The sequence below is a fragment of the Haliotis rufescens genome, unplaced genomic scaffold, assembly GCF_023055435.1.
Source record: "Haliotis rufescens isolate VD_foot unplaced genomic scaffold, xgHalRufe1.0.p SCAF_2, whole genome shotgun sequence".
NCBI classification, from domain to species: domain Eukaryota; kingdom Metazoa; phylum Mollusca; class Gastropoda; order Lepetellida; family Haliotidae; genus Haliotis; species Haliotis rufescens.
In genome coordinates, this window is record NW_025963890.1 from 75906741 (window position 1) to 75927438 (window position 20698).

The 20698-nt window shown below is 38.1% G+C and overlaps 3 protein-coding genes across 3 annotated transcripts; 1 reads left to right on the forward strand and 2 right to left on the reverse strand.

Annotated features, from left to right (window-relative positions):
• Nucleotides 1-158: 158 nt before the first annotated feature.
• Nucleotides 159-17429, reverse strand: LOC124147587 (ribitol-5-phosphate transferase FKTN-like). Its single transcript, XM_046518251.2, has 4 exons — nucleotides 17210-17429; nucleotides 2302-2435; nucleotides 1181-1302; nucleotides 159-381 (listed from the first exon to the last, which is right to left on the reverse strand). Exons 1-4 carry the CDS (start codon nucleotides 17427-17429, stop codon nucleotides 159-161), a joined length of 699 nt encoding a protein of 232 aa, XP_046374207.2.
• Nucleotides 5940-10768, reverse strand: LOC124150790. Its single transcript, XM_048400573.1, has 5 exons — nucleotides 10602-10768; nucleotides 9720-9820; nucleotides 7995-8104; nucleotides 7372-7675; nucleotides 5940-6418 (listed from the first exon to the last, which is right to left on the reverse strand). The coding sequence occupies exons 2-5, from the start codon at nucleotides 9766-9768 to the stop codon at nucleotides 6150-6152; spliced, it is 732 nt and encodes a 243-aa protein (XP_048256530.1). The 5' UTR covers nucleotides 9769-9820; nucleotides 10602-10768; the 3' UTR covers nucleotides 5940-6149.
• On the forward strand, nucleotides 12866-14979 carry LOC125382143. Its single transcript, XM_048400572.1, has one exon. It carries the CDS (start codon nucleotides 12927-12929, stop codon nucleotides 13977-13979), a length of 1053 nt encoding a protein of 350 aa, XP_048256529.1. The 5' UTR covers nucleotides 12866-12926; the 3' UTR covers nucleotides 13980-14979.
• Nucleotides 17430-20698: the final 3269 nt, after the last annotated feature.

Below are 20698 nucleotides of genomic sequence, written 5' to 3' on the forward strand. Positions count from 1 at the left end.
ATAACCTTGTTGAGGTACCAAGAAGCATGGGAGTTTCAGTTTTAAATTTCCACTGCATTGACAGGGGTTATCTTTACCAAACCGGAAGTGCTTTCAATGAACCAAAACACAAAAATCCAAATGGTTCACTATACATTGTTCAATTAGACACACAGTAGCTACAGTAACAGATACACTTGAATGACACTGTCCCTTTCTTCCTTTGGCCACACTCCATTCTTCTTCACGTTCTTGCCACTGCTAGTCGAGTTCCAATGCTTGACTGGGGTGTTCCAGTTGTGGCCGTAGCTGGCTATGATGTAAGGCAAAGCAGGACAGGGGACGCGTACTCGGATACCCATAAAGTGAGTCCAGCAAACTTCAAACTTCGGTAAAATGTACCTGAAATACAATTCTATTCATGAAATACATTACAGACGATGTCTTCCAGACATTGACAGTGTCCATCACGCTGAAAACTTATGAATATGCTCAGTCTGTTCTGGGTTTGCTGGTGTGGAGCAAATCATTGGCAGGTGGAGACTTCATAGGTTTATTTCTTGAATCCATTGGGCATTTGTCACTTGAGGTGGTGACCACAGACATATCTATCTTCAGGGCTTCAGGACCATTGGTCAAAAATGAAAGCCAATGTCAATGTGTTAAACACTGGACTTGGGGCCTCATTCGTGCCCCCTCCTTCCTGATCAGTGTCCCTGTGCTCAGCTTTACAATAACAAAGAAGTTTGACTTAAGTTTCGGCTATATCAATGATCTAATATATAGAGGTTATCATGCGAGTGTATTTGGGGAAGGTCAATGTCCTGTATTACGAATAAACACCAACCTTGTTTGTTGTGATGGGTGGCTACTTTTGGACGGGATATGCACATCTGGTATCATCAATCTTTGACAGTAATTCATAAACACATGCATATGATATAGTCGGAATAGTACAATGTACTACCATAGATTTCTTATGATAATGGAAAAGGTTTTGTTGGATGTTAAAAAAAGATGCCACCGCTCATCTCTGTGGACAACACCATTTTAGCCAATGGAATAATCCCGGATATGACTGTTTCCCAAAACAACTAAAGTACTGTCATGTTTTGCAAACCCAAATATGCGAGTGTGTATAATGTTAAAAAAGGTGTAATGTTTTTGTAATAAGAGGAAAAAGTCGAATGTTTGTACTCACTTAAATTTACGGCCACTTTTTGGTTCAGTTGCTCCATACCATTGGTATGTCTTCGCCGCATAGACGAAAAACACATCAACCTTGATGTGAGCTACAACCGCAAATGTGTAACTATCCGATGGCTGCAACAGACACACAAGATCTATTGTTTAAGGATATTGCTACTTTTGAGGGTATACAAATCTTTGCAGATTTTGATAGATTGTAACATCATTAATGCAAATATTGTATACAGACCATTCAAGGCAGTGAGTAAATAAGTTTTAGTCTGAAACGATAATACAGTGGAGGTGGAGACTATATATACAGAGGCTCCGTATATGGGCTTGTTGGAGGAAATTACCTCCAGAATTACACGGCGGGATTGGACGAGTCCACATTTACTACCCGGGTACCAACCCCCCTATTACCCGACTCTACCCGGGTACCCACTGTCGGTCTAGAGATAAGTACAAAAGGTCCGATTTGGATTCCTTTTACCATAGCCCTGGAAAAACGCATTTAGATACATGTGTTAAACAATCTGGTCATGCATACACTGAAGTGGACTTCAGTTATATCTTTATTCAACCATATGAAAAATCAGAAAGAAAGGGTGCATGGTCAGAAAGAAATGATTATTGACCTGTAGTGTAACAATAGAGTTCCAGATAATTTTTGTCATTAAACAATATATCACGTGACCAACCACGGGTCCAGATAGTCTGGGTATGGATATCCGGGTCCTACTCAGTACCCACCCGACCCGGGTACCCGAGTTACCCGCCCCAGCTTCTTATAGTAAGAACAGACCAAATCAAATTTCCTTAAAGAAGGGTTTTAAACGACTGTTCTAAGATGAGTTAAAATACTCGCCAAAGGTTTAAGGGCAACTCTAAAGGAGAGTTAAAATTAAAATTACTGGAAGAAGGGTTAAGACATGACTACTCTAAGAAGACTTAAACACAAATTGCGCTAAAGAAGGGTTTAAACACGACTATTCTAACGGATTACAATTCAGAAGAGTTTAAACACAAGAACTCTAAAGAAGATTTTGAATCAATCATCCCCAAAGAAGGGATGAAATCATACTATCTTTAAGTAGAGTTTAGACCCTTCTCCACAAAATCATACAGACTCACCTTCCCTGTCACTAACACGAGTTTAAACCCTGCTTTCAAAAACGCCGGTATGATGCTTGTGCTGTACTCCTGAATGGGAATCTCAATGTCTATATCAGTAGTATGAGCGATGAAACCACACTGTCGATACCAACCTGTTGAAGGTAAGATAGAATAGAATCACAGCAAAAAAAACGCAGTTTCCGGTATCCGGATACCTTCCGGATACCACCGGACACTTACCCAAAACGCGTCCGGGGATCCGGTGGCAGATACCTTGCCGGATACCAGATCCATGGTATCCGGCATGGACACCTCAGCGGAAAGCATGCCTCATGGAATCCGGGTATCAGACACCGGATACCTTACCGGATATCTCAATCTGGGTGTCCAAGTATCCGGCACCGGATACCTCACCGGATACCTCAATCTGGGTTTCCAAGTATCCGGCACCGGATACCTCACTGGATACTATAATATGGGTGTCCAAGTATCCGGCACCGGATACCACTGGATTCCTAATTCTGAGTATCCAATTATCTGGCACCAGAAAGCTAACATGACGTCGAGATATTTTTGCAAGAAACGTTCCCCAAACCAACAAGTTCATTTCATTTGGTAGAAAATGCTCTCATATTTGCTTTGATGTACTCCTCAATCTGATACCTAGGCAGGATTCCAAGTTCGACTGATCGAACGATTCCCTTTCATAGTTACATTTACTTCATGAACAATGATATATTCACAAAATACTGATTGCCATAAGTGTCATCAAGCGAGATCACCTTAGGTGTTATCACAATGCCTCCTCTACCATTATGTCACTAGTATGTGTGTCACATCATCAACGTTCATCTATCACTTCACTGAATGCATGACCTCACAATCCAATAACATCACAGATCTTTGCCACTACAGCTTTCTGGCTGTATTTGACTTTGAACATACTTTTTATGGAAATAGTTTCAAGTGGGAGAAATAGAATATTCTTCAAGAAATGTACAAATATTCAAGTTAAGCCTCAGATAGTTTGCTTTTGTTGCAGACAAATGTTGATATATATAATCTCAGAAGACACTCAGGTCAGGTTATCTATATTGCAATATTCTGTGTTCTAATTCTTTATTCATGTACATGTGTAGGCCAGCGGCCCATGGTACAATATTTGGTCCATCATAAACATTTATAGGCTTAGTGTTTGGAGTCTAACATTCATAGCATGGTATATAAAAGTTGCAACATTTCTAATTACAGTTTCATTGTTTACCGCCATAAGCATATTGAATTTAGCAAGAGTAGGATGTACAAAATACTTCTGTGGTAAATACTGAAGACGAAGTTCATCATAAGAGTTACAAATTAATAAAAAATGATATTCATTCTCGACATATCTTTGGTTGCAACTATTGCACAATCTCTGCTCTCGTGGAGTATTAACGTATCTACCAGTCTCAATATGGAGAGTATGGGAGCTACAGCGAAACTGGGCTAGTGCAACACGAAATTTGTTGATAGTGATAGCAGACAAATACAACTCTAGACTGAATGAATTTTTGAAAAGTGTATAATGGAACATTTTAGAACTCTTTGCTAAAGACCAATGCCAGTCCTGTTCGTAAGCAAATTTTAACCGATCTTCACATTCGGAAATAAATGATTCGGGGCAAATAACATATTGGTTCTCCCATATATATCCAAATCCAAGGCTGTATAAAAGAGTTTTGACTTTTGTAGCCCAATTAGTTTTACCATGTGTGGCTAGCTGAAATAACATATCATAACTTTTCTTAGGATATCGTGAATTTGGTAGGGACATAAGTTTACACCAATATTTTATACAGCGTTTATACGCAGAAATGTACAGTGGGTATCTTCCACACTCTCCTCGCACAACATGATTGGGAGTAGACGTTTTAACACCTAGCAGACGTTTACAAGCAAGTACATGGATACTTTCTATTTCTTTGCAGTTTTCAAAACTCCATATTTCAGCCCCATATAACATAATTGGAGCAATTTTAGTATCGAATATTTTAAAAAATAGTTTCAGTGGAATAGGTTTAAGTGATGAAAGGGATTTTAGAACCGAGAACAATACCCGTTTAGCCTGTAATGAAGCATTGTAAGTATGTTTCGACCATGATAAATTCTTTGAAAATACAACTCCCAAATATTTGTACGATGATACACATTCCAACTGACAACCAGTGAAATACCATTTCTCAGATCTAGAAAGTACACCACCATTCTTAAAAACTACTATTTTCGACTTATCAAGATTTACATTTAGGGAATAATTCTGGCAATAGTGTTCGAGTACATCGATGCGTTTTTGGAGGCCATATACAGTATCTGATATAAGAATTACATCATCAGCAAAGAGTAGCAGGAATAGTTGAATTATGTCTGGATGGAGCTGGATTCCGGGTTCACAGTTAGCCTCAATTTCAACAGCTAGATCATTGATAAACAATGAAAACAAAAACGGGCTCAGTACACAGCCTTGACGGACACCCAAGTCACAATCGAATACATCTGAGAAGTTATTGTTAAACTTTACACAGGAACGTACAGTCGTATATATGGATTGTATACATTTAAACATTTTAGGTGACACACCACTGTTATTCAAAACTATCCATAGTTTTGATCTGTTTATAGAGTCGAACGCTTTGGAGAAGTCTACAAATAAAGCATATAGTTTACCTCGCTTCTTCCCCAGATAACGCTGTATAACTGACTGTAAAATAAACATATTATCAATTGTGGAATAGCCACAACGAAATCCTGCTTGCGACTCCACAACTTTATCATAGGCATCACACCAAGACTGCAACCTTCTATTTAGAACAGAAATATATAACTTGCTAAAAATACTTAATACTGTAATCCCTCGGTAGTTATCGGGTGTATTAGTATCCCCTTTCTTGTGTAATGGTACAATTTGGCCAGTCGACCAGGAAATCGGAAAATAAGCGGAATCAAATATAACGTTAAACAGACAGGTAATATAGGGAACTAACACATCGCATGCGTATTTGAACATTTCAGCAATAAGCTTATCACTGCCGGCAGCTTTGCCTGTTTTCAATTTGTTAATTGCCTCAATTACCTCCTGCTGTTCAATTGGCGAGTCTAAGATAGATTGAGTTAAGTCATCAAAATTGTTATCTGGCACAGTGTTATCTTCATCCCCCATTTCTGAATCGAACAACCCCTTAAAATGTGAAAACCATTGCTCAATATTTATATTTGAGCAATGGTTTTCACATTTTAAGGGGTTGTTCTGTGATCATTGTACTTAAACTTGGTTTAATGGAAAATATAACGCTTAATTGTACTTGAGGGTCCTGTTTCACAATGCATTCAAAGTGTTATGATCATACATCATGTAAGGAAATATGCACTTTAGAAAATGGGTATAATTCCATTCCAAGTATATACCAATAACATACCAACACCATAATACTATATACTCATACTCTAATCATGTTTTTAAACTCAAATGACTCAGTAAAAATAGTTGGTGTTATTTACTGAACTGATTTATCCATCTTTTGTCAGTTAATGAGCAAACACCTTTAAGAGGTACCTTACAACGTAGACTATCTAAAACAAGGACATACCTTGAGAAGACAATGAAAGATCCATTTTACAAACAACCACAACATTATTGCAACATTAACAATTTATTTATATTGAAAACATTTCAATTCCTGACGCTTAAAGATAATGTACATGTATATACAAATAATTAATGTAACAACATGTATCATTAATGAGGGCTTGACAAGATAAAGCCAATGAAAAAATATTGATATTGATGGATACTGTATATGGATGATAGTCAAACAGAAAGTCACACGGAACTAAAAGGATCTCCTCCTCTTCGACTTGTGAACTGGGGAAAAGTCGCAGAATAGTCTTGATGTTGGTGTTGATAGGGGTGTTGATGGGGGTGTTGAAGATGAAGATGTTGAGGAAGGGGTTGACGGAGCATCTGGTTGGCAAGATGTGTCAGAAGGAGTGGAGAAGAATGGGGCAGAGGATGCTGTGGCTCGAGAGGATGTGGATGGAGTGAATGGAGGTGATGACTCAGGGGTTGATGGGATTTTCCTCCTTGATATCAGGTTGTTGCCTGCAAAACAATGAAAAACGTTAATAAAAACAAAAATAGCTTCAAACCAAACAGAAGAAAATATTACAGGAAGGAAATCTATACTCCCTTGAACTGATTCCAGACATGAATATTACTATGATTCACCTTCAAGTATATATAATGAATAAAACAAGGCAAAATGTGAGCAGGACTCCTAACCCCTGACCTCGACTAAAATAGTGGCATTATCCAATATATCCCTGCCCATTTAGGTCAAGTTTATAATTATGATCTACCACAATCCATTAAGAAATGAAACTCGCACCTCTTCAGTTGCACAGATAAGATCAGCAAAACATGTATTTTGTTTAAAATTTATTGAAATAAAAATAGCATGGTACTGCAATTTTGCGTAAAGTATGAAAACAATCTATGCAGAAATTCTCAATGAAGCAGTTGCAGTAGGCTCCCCAGGGAGTAAAGATCATAAGGTAAATATGGTATGAGGTGATTGTGTCTCGAGACCAAGGGAACACCAAAAAGCGCCTTGAGCATATAAATCATAAGGGTATGTGGATATGTGTCCTAATATAATATGTTTATTTTTTAAAATCAACAATGTACCTGTCCGAATGGCATAAAAAATGTTGGAAAAGAATCCATGAATTAGTTTTCGCCAAAAAATGGTCAAATAAAAATAAGTCCCATAACATGAATAAGGCAGTATTGTTTTCAGAATTGTTCCCTGAATTTAAAAAAGCCATGCAGTATTTTTTGAGTTACAGGCCGCACAAAAGGTGTCCTCTGAAGGACGGAAAGAATACCCTGGTATATCTATATACAACCGCACTGTTAAGTCGGACCTATAACTCCCAGGCATGTCACAGTAATTGAATGTCAAAATAAAGACTGAATGATGCACATGTTTCTGAGACAGAAAACGGAATGCAGATAATCCACATGCCATGTATAATGTCTAATAATGCAAGTACCTCTTTGTTCCTTGTACCTTACTCGAATGGCCCATTCCGGCACCCGACCAGATGGACTGTCTCTGAGCATCTTGGATGGGTGGTCCTGACGCATGTCTTTTCCCCTGATGATGTCCAGCTGTTCCTTAATATCTGTCATCATGGGGGATTCCCAGACCAGAGGCAGCACAAGTTTGACTGTCTCATCATCCTCATCAGATACGTCTGGAGACGTACACTCCCTTGTCAGGATCCCCTTTGCCCTGCGCCTCCAATCGTCAGGTCTCTTACTCTTCTCTAGAGCCTTGACTCTGTCCTTAAGCTTCTGTATTGAAAATGAAACATGTTTGAAATAGCTCTAACTCATCCACACAATAGCTAGCTCACATCATCCTTGCAAAAAGTTAGCAAGGCATGACAGCAACAGAGATAACATACATTAAAAGAAACTTTGGGTGCATAACTTTACTATAACAGCACCATACATATTCCATGAGACATTTAATAATACAGTGGGTCAGGCTCATTGCACTTACATAAATATATTATTCCTGAGCACTTCTAAATGTCTGAAACAAACACTGTATATTAGGAAAGACATGGCCACGATATTATAAATACCTGATTCTGATATTTAAACTTACACTTGTTCTTCTCTTGTTTCTTCTGTTATTTAGCCTATGTTGTTCTTTCTTGCCAGTGATTTGTCGGTGATTGTCGTCCCTCTTATTTTTCCAAACTTGTTTGAACGCCTCTGGAAAACAAACAGGTAATTTTCACATGGTCACAAAGGTCATAACATTTCATCCCATATGTGGGCCACTTATCAAATAAACCTTTTCAAATTGAGTTCATCACATCATAGCACATGTCTAAATATTTAATTTAATTTAGAATACAAATTTAGAATTAAGAACCCCCATCTCATAATTAGGTAGCTGATAACTTACCCTGTTCATGCAAAGAGATAATATTTTATTGTTTGTTTTGTTTAGAATCAGTTTAATGCTTTAATGCTAAGTTCTTCCAAGTATACCAAGCATTGCCTTGTTATGAAAAGGTTTCTTCATATCAATTTGACAATAAAACTGATGTTTTGTCATGTAAATGGCATAAAGCTAAAGCTGCTAAATGCAATATGAGAAATTGATAATGTAACTGAATCAAATGTTAAAAAATGAAAGTATGAAATGTAAACCACTGCAATCAGATAAATGACTTTCCATGATTGTCAATTAATCAGGAAAATATATTCATTTTTCATCATAGTCACATAGATAAATGCAGAACTACAGGCAATATAGCAGATATTAGCTTTAAAAAACAGTTGATTAATGAAACTACAAGTAATATATAGGATTTAGCTTTCTTACACAAATTACTTTCAAATAAGTTAAATGCTAATAAGATTTAAATAATATGTATCTTAACTAGAAAGTTTCCTTGGAAAGGTGTATAAAGATTGTTAAAACAATCCTATAAATCATTATGATTTTGATGTTTGAAAGAAGGCAAAATTTGGTTAGTATTTTCCTATCACAAACACTTGTTACTTTGTCATTTCACACACTGCATCATTCTATGATGTCACAACAGGGATCAAAGTATTATTTATAAGTTAAACCTCAGTAAGCTATGTCTACTTTTTATTTGTTCATGTGTTAGGCACTTAGAGGTGGTCGGGTCGCCAAGTGGTTAAAGCTTTCGCTTGTCATGTCGAAATCCTGGGTTAAATTCCTGACAATGTGTGAGGTCCATTTCTGGTGTCCCCTGCCGTGATATGGCTAGAATGTTGCAAAAAGCGGCATAAAACCATACTCACTCCTCTACTTAATGCTTAATAAAAAAATCCTTTGGCAACACCAGAACTTCTAAAATTTCCCTTAAGTTGAATGAAAGTATTGACATTAAGAAATCATTGGTACTTCAAATTTTATAAACAAAATCCAACACAGATTATTAATATTGACTTACAACTATTGTAGTGCAGGGATTGGAAACAAGTCCCCCTTCCTTTAATTGATCCTTGTGCTACAACCCAACATTCCTCAAGGGGCTATTCAGAAATCAAACATGTCACACTACATGCTTGGCTATATATATTGAATTCCCCCTACTTAAGGGGCGGCCGGTAGCCTAGTGATGAAAGCATTCACGCCAAAGACCTGGGTTCAATTCCTGACATGAGTTCAATGTGTGAAGCCCCCCCCCCCCCACCACCACCACCCTGTAATAATGCTGTAATGCTAAAAGTGACATAAAACACTCACTCCTCTATTTAATGACACAAACACCTTTTGCATTCCAAACCCAAGTGGTTCCCATTGTAATGCAGGGCTATTAACTGAATGACTTTCACTGATACTTACCACTCAGTGTCTCAATGTTTGCCCATGGCTTCCCAGAAAAGTTCAGCATGATCTCGCGAACCACCCGGTCTTTAGCTCGTTGAACTTTGCAATCATCAAAGCTGGGAAAGGAAAAGTTGTGGTATCCACCTTTAGCATCATTAGTTATCTTGTGGGTAAAACTACTAAGTCAAACCAAAGTATGTAGAAAATTCTGGCCAGGCCCTGATGTTTTGGAAAAACATTTTCTTAAAAACTAGTTCTATGGATCCAACAACCAAAACAAGGTTTTATTTAATCATACTGATGCGACATGATGTAAAGTTACATTAAAAAATCAAATATTGTTATGACCTTTCTATAAAATATGTTTTACAATTTTAATTTATTGCACAGCACATCATCTGATAGATCTAGTTGAGGATATTTTAGGCAGACAGTACAAAGTAATTCATAGTCCCTGCCATCCACATTCATCTTCGCCAATAACAGTGATAATAAATATACTACATTTCCGTTTATTTCATTATTTCAAGCATGCCATGGATCTAATTATGTTACGATGTAGTGGCGTGGTGTACATCGTTATTATTTCTAATAAAATTTAAGTTAGAAATTATTTTGCGTGCTGTATAAGTGTATTTTGAGTCTAACCTTTTGAAAATACACAGCTGTCTATTTTAAAAACACGCCATCATAATTTGTAATGGGTTTTTTCCCCAAACGCCAAGACATGACATTGAGTACATAACACCGGAAATACTAGGGCGGCTACAAATCCGTAAAGAAGAATGTAAATTAATTATGTAATTACACGATCTGGTCATTGTATCTGGACTTATGTTTGCTTACGAAATTTCGACGAAATCGTTTGTAAAGTGAGCGGTAGATCGCTCAACTCACCGTTATTTCCAGCAACCTCAGTCAGACTACTGCTATGGACGCCTTGAAACGGACTATGTTCGACAGAGAATGGATATATATATCTAAAGTCGTTCATTGACTCGTTCACAGTCACATTTGATGTAGTTTGACTATATGTCAACATAGAGTTTTCTTGATCGGAAGTACTTGAGCCTCGACGGTGACTGGTCAAATTGTTCCATACGTAAAAATATCCTATCAAATCCTATCAATTTATGGTTATTATTATTTCCACATTTATAGTAAAGCTGCAACGAAAATGAAACGGTATTGGAATATGTTATTCCTGATAAAATAATAGTTTCAGATACATTTCTGTCGCTTATTTGCATCAATATTTGTAGAAGGTTTATTATTTGATTATTGTTAAACGAATCACCGGTAGATACGAGTGTACAGCTGATTTCTGTTTCCGGCTGGCTAAGTTTGCAGTTTTAATTGGCTAGGGCTTTAAACCCACGTATGAGTCTCATGTCCGTTATTCAGTTATGGTCTGACGAGACACATTCGTGATACGAGTTGAAAGCGCCACGATCACGTTTTTTTGTTTTTTTTTTAAAACAGCTCTAGGACTAGGAACATAATTCTCACAATGAAAATGTTATCCATCTCTAGATCTCTATGAGGTTTCACTTGTGCATGTTTTATACAGCAATATCGAACCCTGCATAAATGTGAAACGAATTAAGGTAGATCTACCTCTCATACTCCAACTCCAATGGGTCATCCGCATCATCACTCAGTGCTTGTACCACCTTTCTCACCAAAGACTGAAAACATAATATGTAAATGTGTAAACAATAAGAATAACTATGCCTTATACCATTTGTCATACACAATTCATACTAGTTTTAAAATAATAATAAACTTGATACGAACTTGAGGGACGCCACAAAAACGTAGCAGCAGAGTCGCCCAATCGATCAATCTGACCGTGGAACTCGAACTGTTAAAAATCAGCTCAAAGAATATATTTATTGCGACATCAATGAGTTCCCAATGAAAGCTGAGGTATTTCACCCAAATATTTCACATTATTATCTCAAACCAAAGAATACTTTTACTGTGTTTGATAAGCACCATATAAACCCCTATTTTGGGTGAAACAAGTGTCCGTGGCTGTTTCGGGATTACCATATAGTAGATTGATCAAACATTACTTATGTAGGCAAACATGAATAAATGTGTATATGAAGAATCTGAGAATAGGCTAGCTTTAAGTTTTACACTATTAAATGTGCGCGGACATGTAAGAATTTTTTCGGATTTTGGTGAATGTGATATATCAATACATATACCAGGGGGCCCAGTTCTTATAACTGTCTACGATTAAATAATTAACTCATGACGTCCCTTTTTTCCGCTGCACATACCTGACAAAAGCGAACATGTGGGCTCTTTGGCCTGCCTGATGTCGGCTTTGCTGTATAGGTGGTGAACTTTTCCTGGAGGTCTTTCACGATGGAGTTGGTGTCGTCCAAAATAGACTGCATCCGGAAGAAATTCTATGAATATAATGGTTCAGATTTCCTCACTTATTCCCATCATTTTGGAGTGATGCTCAATGTGGACTGGTTCCAACCTTACCAACGCAGACAGGACATATCAGTGGGAGCATTATATATGGTGTTCATGAATCTTCCACGTGAAGGGCGGTTTAAGAAAGAAAATTGTATTTTGATTGGTGTTATTCCTTCCCTTAAGAAAGAACCTGAAAGTTTAAATAATTTCTTGTCACCCCTTGTTTGTGAACTCAAGGCACTCTGGAAAGGTGTTCTGATGGCTATTCCTGGATGTTCAACTCCAGTGACAGTTAAAATGGCACTTATGTGTGCAGCAGCTGATATTCCTGCAGCACGCAAACTGTGTGGATTTCTTGGTCATGGAGCTAATCAGGGATGCTCGTCATGCACCAAACCACTCTGGTCAAATGGAGAACGTGATTGTGGCATCCCTGATTTGGGGAAATGGCCAAATCGTTGTAGGTCACAACATTTAAAATATGTCAAAAGGATAGAAAAGGCAGATTGTCTTTCTAGAGCTAAAGAAATGGAAAAGTAGTGTGGATACAGGTACACATCTCTCCTTGATTTACCATATTTCGAACCATCACAAATGACGGCAATAGACCCTATGCATAATTTGTTTCTTGGTACAGCTAAAAAGATGTTTAGCTTTTGGGTTGAAAAGGAACTCTTGACTAAAAGGAGTCTTGCTTCACTTTCTTCAAAATCATTTGAATCATTTAATGTTCCTTCCAATACTGGCCGTATTCCTGTCAATATATCTTCAAATTTTGGTCAAATGACCGCCAAAGAATGGAAGAATTGGGTCCTTGTCTTTTCTCTTTTATGTCTTGATGGATTGTTACCCACTATACACCTAAAGGTATGGCAGACCTTTGTACTTGCATGCAAACATTTTTGTCAGCCCTGCATTGAAAAGGTTAATCTTGTAATTGCTAAGAATCTCATGGTCAAATTTTGTACCCAAGTTACTCAGCTGTATGGTGCACAGTTTATTACACCAAATATGCATTTGCACTGCCATTTGCATGAATCTGTTAGAAACTTTGGCAGCATGTATGGTTTTTGGCTTTTTAGTTTTGAAAGATACAATGGAATCATGTCTGATTTTCACACAAATAAGAAAAATATTGAAGAGCAGTTAATGAAAAAGTTCTTAATGTTCTCAACTACTACAGAGGAAAACTTGGATACAGAATTTCATTCACACTTGAAACGTCTTTCCTACTCATCTATTTCTCCTATTCAGCTGACCAGCTCTGGTTTACTCACACTTCCAACTTCTATGATTACCGACATTAAGACAGATTGTTGGAGTGATTTGACACATATTACTTTCAGACATACTGTAGGCTCACCAGTAAGTGTAGTTGGGAAAGAATTCCATTACAACTTGTGTAAAGTGTATTCTTATATGTACCGAAGGGAAGTATCTGTGGATAATGTTTCTGGTGTGTGTACCAAGTACTCATCAGTACATTTCAAGAATGAATCTCTGGGTAGTGTATCAAACAAACAGCCTGACAGGAATAGCCATGTATTTGCATCTTGGGCTGATGATGACACAAATTTTAGTGACAGTCTTACTCCTCGCCTGGGAAAAATCAGACATTTTGTGCACAATGTTATAGAACTGGCTGTAGGAGAGCCTGTAGAACATGTTTTTGCGTACATTGACTGGTTTAAAACCCCTTCAGACCAATTTGGATATCTGAATCCTGTATCAGTGTGGTCGACAAAACTGCAGAATGATGGGCCTGCTTCATTTCTTCCAATTCAAAGAATATGTGGTAAAGCAGCCTGGCGTCATGAAATGCACAATTCTCAGTGATTCATTGTTGCAATATCTGTGCCAAAGGCCTCGTTTATTTAGGATTGACATTTCATGCTCAGTGAATATCATTAGTAGGTCAGCTGGACTTCTGGTTATCCTTCATGACAGCCTTACTTGATTTTTAATTTAGAATTTATATCAATGGTTTTCATTTGTCAGATGCCTGTTGAAATTTACACCCGAGTGGTATGGTACTTAGACCTCACTCAGCTCTAAGCGCCCCCTAAAAAGCTCACCTGGGCCAAAGGTGGTCCTGTTGTGTACTGAATAGGAGATTTGTTTGGGCCAGAGGGCTGCTCTGTTTTTGCTTTATCCAGCAAACACTCTCTCTAGATTTCTCTGAGCTACAGTCAGAACCTAAATTGCATACATCCAAATTAGCAGTGTTTTAACATCCTTTCTCCAAATATAAGCATATTAATTATAGACTGTCACCTATATACCTTGTGTCAAGGTCACTGATTATGTAATAGTTCTCCAAAAAGTTAAAAAGATGGATATCACAAGAAGTATTGATCTCAATAGTACTGACCCCTGTGGCCTGCCAGAACTAATTTTTGCACTGTATGCCATTTCACACTTTAGAAAATACTGGAAGTCATAGTTCTTTGATGTAATTGAATATTTAGGTACATTTGTAGAGTTAGTTAGCACTGTTTTCACCTGTAGACTGTCCCAGTGATAATGATATATGGATCAGTTGACAACATTTCTCATGCTTAACAGAAAGCATGTGCTTTGGGAAGGAGAAAGTGTTGTTCTCTCTATTTTTGTGTTGTTGCAAAAACAACTTTCTCTAATGATATATGGATCAGTTGACAACAGTTCTCTTGCTTAACAGGAAGCATGTGCTCTCTATTAAAGTTTTTACAAGATTTGTCAATATGAAGCACTGAATATGTGTTGTATATTTTGTTATGACAGTGTTGCAAATGTTGCATTCTTTATTGTTCAGTGTATTGATTGTATGAATTGTAAATGAGAAATATAATGTTTCACAGTGCATTTACGCTTGGTGTTTTCATTGGACATCTCACATGAAAGTGTGTAGATTCCTAAGTATGTGTTTGTGGTGGTTGTACTGGTAGAGCAGAAGTATATCAAGTCGGATCAGATTATTTGCTGGCACTTGCTTTAAACATTTCTTTATCTCTTAGTAATAGTGCCTCAAGATTTATGATGTGCATAACTTCAACGCTCTTTTCTCATGGAATGAGTTCCCTATCTTGAATAGAAGAAAAGAGCAAACGACATACAAAGAACATTTTTTGGGGAAAATTCTGTTGTTACAGAACAGGAGGAGTGTAGAATTTGTGTAATTTACAGTAAATACTACTAAATGAAATGAACATATAACATATCTGGTTATGTCTCGACGTCAAGCAAGGTATCTGTTGCCGGATCCTTGGATACTCAGAATTAGGAATCCAGTGGTATCCGGTGCCGGATACTTGGACACCCATATTATAGTATCCAGTGAGGTATCCAGTGCCGGATCCTTGAACACCCAGATTGAGGTATCCGGTGAGGTATCTGGTGCCGGATACTTGGAAACCCAGATTGAGGTATCCGGTGAGGTATCCGGTGCCGGATACTTGGAAACCCAGATTGAGGTATCCGGTGAGGTATCCGGTACCGGATACCCGGATTCCATGAGGCATGCTTTCCGCTGAGGTGTCCATGCCGGATACCATGGATCTGGTATCCGGCAAGGTATCTGCCACCGGATCCCTGGACGCGTTTTGGGTAAGTGTCCGGTGGTATCCGGAAGGTATCCGGATACCGGAAACTGCATTTTTTTTGCTGTGAATGTGGTAATATTGTGGCACAATATCCGTCAACAATGGACAAATTTTGCATTTTCTCTATATCTTGTGCATAAAGTCCCGTTAAGTTTTATTTTGGCCTATTAAATTTTGAGGACAGACATTATTCCCATCTGGAGATTCGAACGCGGAGCTCAATCATGATCACTAGATTAGCCCACCGTCCAAGGTTCACTTGGTGTAAATAGAAAGGCAATCTATAAAGAAGTGTGGTAGATATTGAGCAAAGAAGCCATTTTTGCCATCAGTACTAAAGTCTCCCTGGTCCCAGCTGAAGTAAGTATATCCCACATGAAATGCAGTGTGCCTTCGCTATGTAACAGAACAGTTAGTTCAACCCACCGACTTTTATAATCTGACAACCAATTGACAACTAGGTCATTTAGACTACGAAGGACAAAAGTCAACTGTAAGAGCAGTCAAACCACGATGAAGAACAATCGGTCAGTGAGATGTGCTCACGTGAACTTAAACGCCCAAGAAAACTAAAATCGAGTGTTTCTGTTCTGTTCTAACGGTTTGATTGGCATTCTTGAAACTGGTGAGTAAATAAGAAACTCTATAGATTATTGAGTGATGAGTGAGCATGGTTTTACACCGCTTTTAGCAATATTCTAGGAATATCACGGCGGTCTGGTTTATTGCATTCAGCAACGTTTCTATTAGATCCTTGCACCGTTATCAAGCTAGAGTGACTAAAACCAAGTAATGAGAGGTATATATACATCATATGTTGATCATGTTCATTCATTCATTCATTCATTCAAGGCATGGACTGCATGGCCGTTCTCCTAGCACCGGTTTGGAGTTATCCCAAACTGTTTCAGCTCCTCCTGGACAAACCTCTGAAACTTCTGGAATGTCATACATGATGTACGACATCTAAACAGTCTCCGTTTTCACGCGTGGAAGTTATTCTGATAAGATGTAAGGTTCCGGCTACCCCAAGTAGACCTCCTATGCCACAATCGTGCTCTAATAGCAATGGAACTCCCACAGAGGACACAGGAAGCAGCTTGGTATACCTTGCAAGTCAGCATCAGATAAAGATATCACAAAAGCGACGGTCGCGTGATGGTGAAGTCCACCATCACAGCATAGCTGTCGACTCCCATTTTTTAATCCCCATCGGGCCACGAGATGAGATTTATTTTTGCCATTCTTCCGTCCGTCTCAAAACATTTTCACTGACTTTTACTTGCGTGATCTTCAACCTAAATGAAAAGGGATGTACAACCTGGGGCCAGCAATGGCACCAGTCTGTCATTTCGCAGTAGTTCTTCCGCCATGTGAAAATGGCGAGAGAGACGGCAGCCGCCTCGGAAGTTGTGTTAACCTTTTGATTATTGTCTACTTGGTGTAAAAATGTTCTAATTCTTAGAATTTTGAAAAAGATCTCACCAAGACATGTGCCGCAACTGAGCCAGAACTGGATGCCAAGATCATCTAGAACCTTTGTCACTTGTAACAGGACTTGTGTCCCATATTGTGTCATTGTTGAAGTGGCCTGATGGTTGTGCCTCAGGTATTTCTGTGCCCCTTGATAATCACACTCAATAAACTCGGCCTTTGAGATCTGGACCAGGAAGTGTTCTACTGTGTGAGGGAGGTGGAGCCACATGCCGTCCACGAAGATGCCTCTGAGAGAGAATCTAGTCAGTACAGAAAATAGGACATGAGTTTCTACTGTACTGGCACACTGGTGCTTTAAGCAACATCTGGTTGTCGGTTTTTTTGTCACAAAAGTGACACAGTTACTTATGTATATTCAGAGGTCCGGGACAATTTGTAGAAAATGAAAGCAAATGACATCTGAAGTTTGCTGAGAAAACAATACGTGAAATGCTGGACTTCCTTATTGGGAACATCTATGTAAAATTAGGGGGAAAGACATTTAGGCAAGATGAACGGCATCCCCAGTGGCAACAACAGTACTCCCCTTCTTGCGAATCTGTATCCTCATGCATATGAATCGGTATTTCTGCTCGGATTGGCAAAGTCAAAAGCTTCAGGTATATCGATGATCTGATATCTTTCAACATTCCAATAGTCAATTTATGGCGAACAATATTCTAGCGGTTCCCGCCTTTAGTTTCTACATTTCACAATATTTTGGTTACAATTGAGCATGCTCTTTCTATCACGATTTCAAAGGGTGTCATACGACCCTTGCTCAAAAGTTGTTTGATCATGGTTTCAACATTCAAGACCTCAGTAAAGCTTTTAAAACGCTTTATGATAGACACGTGAAGAACATTTCCAAATGTGACGCATCAGTGACAAATTATGACGAATGCAATTCTCTGTTCTGTATCACATGTTCCTATTTTTTTCCAGGTGAACAATTGACTTGCCTGTCCGTGTGTTTGTGATGGTTGCCACCGGTGGGGCACGAAACGCTCACCTTTTCGCGAACACGATGTAGCATCACTATTTGATAGTGATTCATAAACACCTACTCATGAAATAGTCGGTATCGTACAATCGACTCTGCTTTTAGCAGACATTTATAATAAATAGGAAAGGGTTTTGTTGCTTTTATTATCTTCAAGTCAAATACCTGTCATATGCTCCAGCACTATTTCCAAATGTTAGATTTGATACTGTGGTACTCGATGGTTCCAGCGAACTGTGCCACAAGAAGTTGTCTGCCCTTTTGTAGAACACCACCAGGTGGATAAGAGGACGGACGTTTCCCAACTGGTGGATGAGGTAATGTGTAGGAATACTGGGAACACTTAACCTCTCCAAGGACAGCAGACGGGGGGTCAGGAGAGGTCACCTCATTAAGTATAATGTAATGGTCATTCAGATCTGGAAGGAGAGATCCCTGCAACAAACATGTTCAGCTGATATTTGCTACATTTAGGAATATCTGCTGTGATTCGTGATAATCATGATCACAGATCAAATAGTCAGATGAAGATTTTTATATCACATTTTCAACCATGACGTAAATAAATGGCGACTTTAATCAATGTTCCGACGTGGCATGGTATCAATTTTAATATTTGTTTGGGGTTGTGGAGTGAAATAAACCACAAATATTATGATAAACAGATCGAAGATGGGCATTTGTAATCCATAAGGTTATAACATCCATATCATCAAAATTTTATCATTCAATGACAATGTTCTGTATATTGTGTAAAATGCAGTACCCTTGTAGAATGGCAACACAGAAATGCGTTGTATTGCCTTGTAAGTACCTTTATCATACCTCCATATCATAAGGATGAGAACGGGTTGGTTCCCGTGATCTTGATAAAATACAGCCATTATACATGGGTTGAAATATATTTGATAGCTGGAGAATAAATCCATTATACCCCGCCACGAAGATTACAGGCTGCACGTTGGTTTCTGAGCTGGAAAATAAATTCCTAACGCGACATAGTGTTAACCTCAGCTCAATCGATCAGCTGCTTTCTATCAATTTTGAATTTGTTTTAATTCTTTTCCAATGGCAGATAAAAACATGTCGGTAAGATAAATTCGTTGTAGCAGTATCATGAGGGGTACATGTGTTTTTTGCGTCCCAACTTAGTTTTCATACCACTCGCATCTGGCTATGATTTACATTACTTACAATACCAAGGATACCAACAAAAATATGAGCTGAAGGGTGTGAAGACATTAATTATCACTAGTAGCAGATCGTAGAGAATATCTAAACATATTCTAATGAATGTTTCAAGAACGTTTGTGGAATATAGACATAGTGTAAGGATTAAAAAACTTCATAATACGTAACCAACAGTGCAAAGATTCATGTATTTGTCTTCTATTTAAATGATATGAATAAGACCATTTCGTTGATATAATACTGTTTCCTTCCTAAAAGCAATTATTGTTCATCTTAGAGCAAAGATGAGCTAACTGGACCGTTGAAACTGGTCCAAAATAGAAGGTAAGTTTAGATGAAATTCATTGTATTTATCTGTATTATCCTTCAATTATTTTTTCAGCGTTTAAAGTTTTTTTTACTTACCCTTTTCTCCCAGTCTGCTTCAAACACCCCGAGTGAGAGGACATTTCCAACCGAGCACAGGACACAAGGAAGCTTTGACTCACTGATGGCCAACCACGACCGCAGTACGACCGGCTCGATGACAAATATTGGGATACCTCGATGGAGGCACTGGCTGGTGAATGTGTTGACCAGATCCTGTTTTTATGAATTGTTTAACTCAATTTTGTGGTGAAGAAATGATTAAAAGATTAAAAAGATTAAAACGATTTGTTGCATACTTCAGCAGTTGAATTGGCGGTAGTCTGGCCATCTGGAGAAGAATTTGTTGAATTTATTTTAGCAAGTATCGCTGTGCTTCATGCTGATTGGCCAGTCCTCGCCAACAGTAGTATGGATGATGGGGGTATGATAACACGCCTCCCTGGACCAGTCTCAAGCCCTGACAATGCTTCTAAGGAGCTCTTAAGTTTATTTGAGTTATGTGATGATCCCTGGATCGTCATGTGTCAAGATGCCATCCTATATAAGAAACATTGTGATGAGAAAATATTCTCCAAGCTATCAGACTTCTTTACAGAATACATCTTCAGTCTTAATCCAGCACACTCATCCTTCATCTTACCTAATACCTTTTTTTATATACTGTGCTGAGCTATGGATTATCCTCTTGGGTATCCTCTTGTATTTCCATTAACAAATAATCTGTATTGTTATATAACACCCCGCCTCTATCCCCATATTGCTTTTTAAGTACATAGTAATAAAAGTAATAATTTAAGTGTTTTGACAAGTCAAGAATACACATACCAACGTTTACTGTTCTGTTGAATTATTTGACTTCCATTAAAGGCTGGACTAGCTATCAAATTCCTACATCTTTCTTCCTCATGAGATTTGGCTAATTTAACATCAACACG

Coding starts and splice junctions, on each gene's coding strand:
- LOC124150790 (XM_048400573.1), bottom strand. CDS start 9,768: ATGCTGAACTTTTCTGGGAAGCCATGGGCAAACATTGAGACACTGAGT. Junction 8,105..9,719: donor AAACATTGAGACACTGAGTG/GTAAGTATCAGT, acceptor TTTGTTTTCCAG/AGGCGTTCAAACAAGTTTGG. Junction 6,419..7,371: donor AAGGTACAAGGAACAAAGAG/GTACTTGCATTA, acceptor ATTGTTTTGCAG/GCAACAACCTGATATCAAGG.
- LOC125382143 (XM_048400572.1), top strand. CDS start 12,927: ATGACCGCCAAAGAATGGAAGAATTGGGTCCTTGTCTTTTCTCTTTTA.
- LOC124147587 (XM_046518251.2), bottom strand. CDS start 17,429: ATGTGGCTCCACCTCCCTCACACAGTAGAACACTTCCTGGTCCAGATC. Junction 1,303..2,301: donor TCGTGTTAGTGACAGGGAAG/GTGAGTCTGTAT, acceptor TGTCTGTTGCAG/CCATCGGATAGTTACACATT. Junction 382..1,180: donor AAAAGTGGCCGTAAATTTAA/GTGAGTACAAAC, acceptor ATTGTATTTCAG/GTACATTTTACCGAAGTTTG.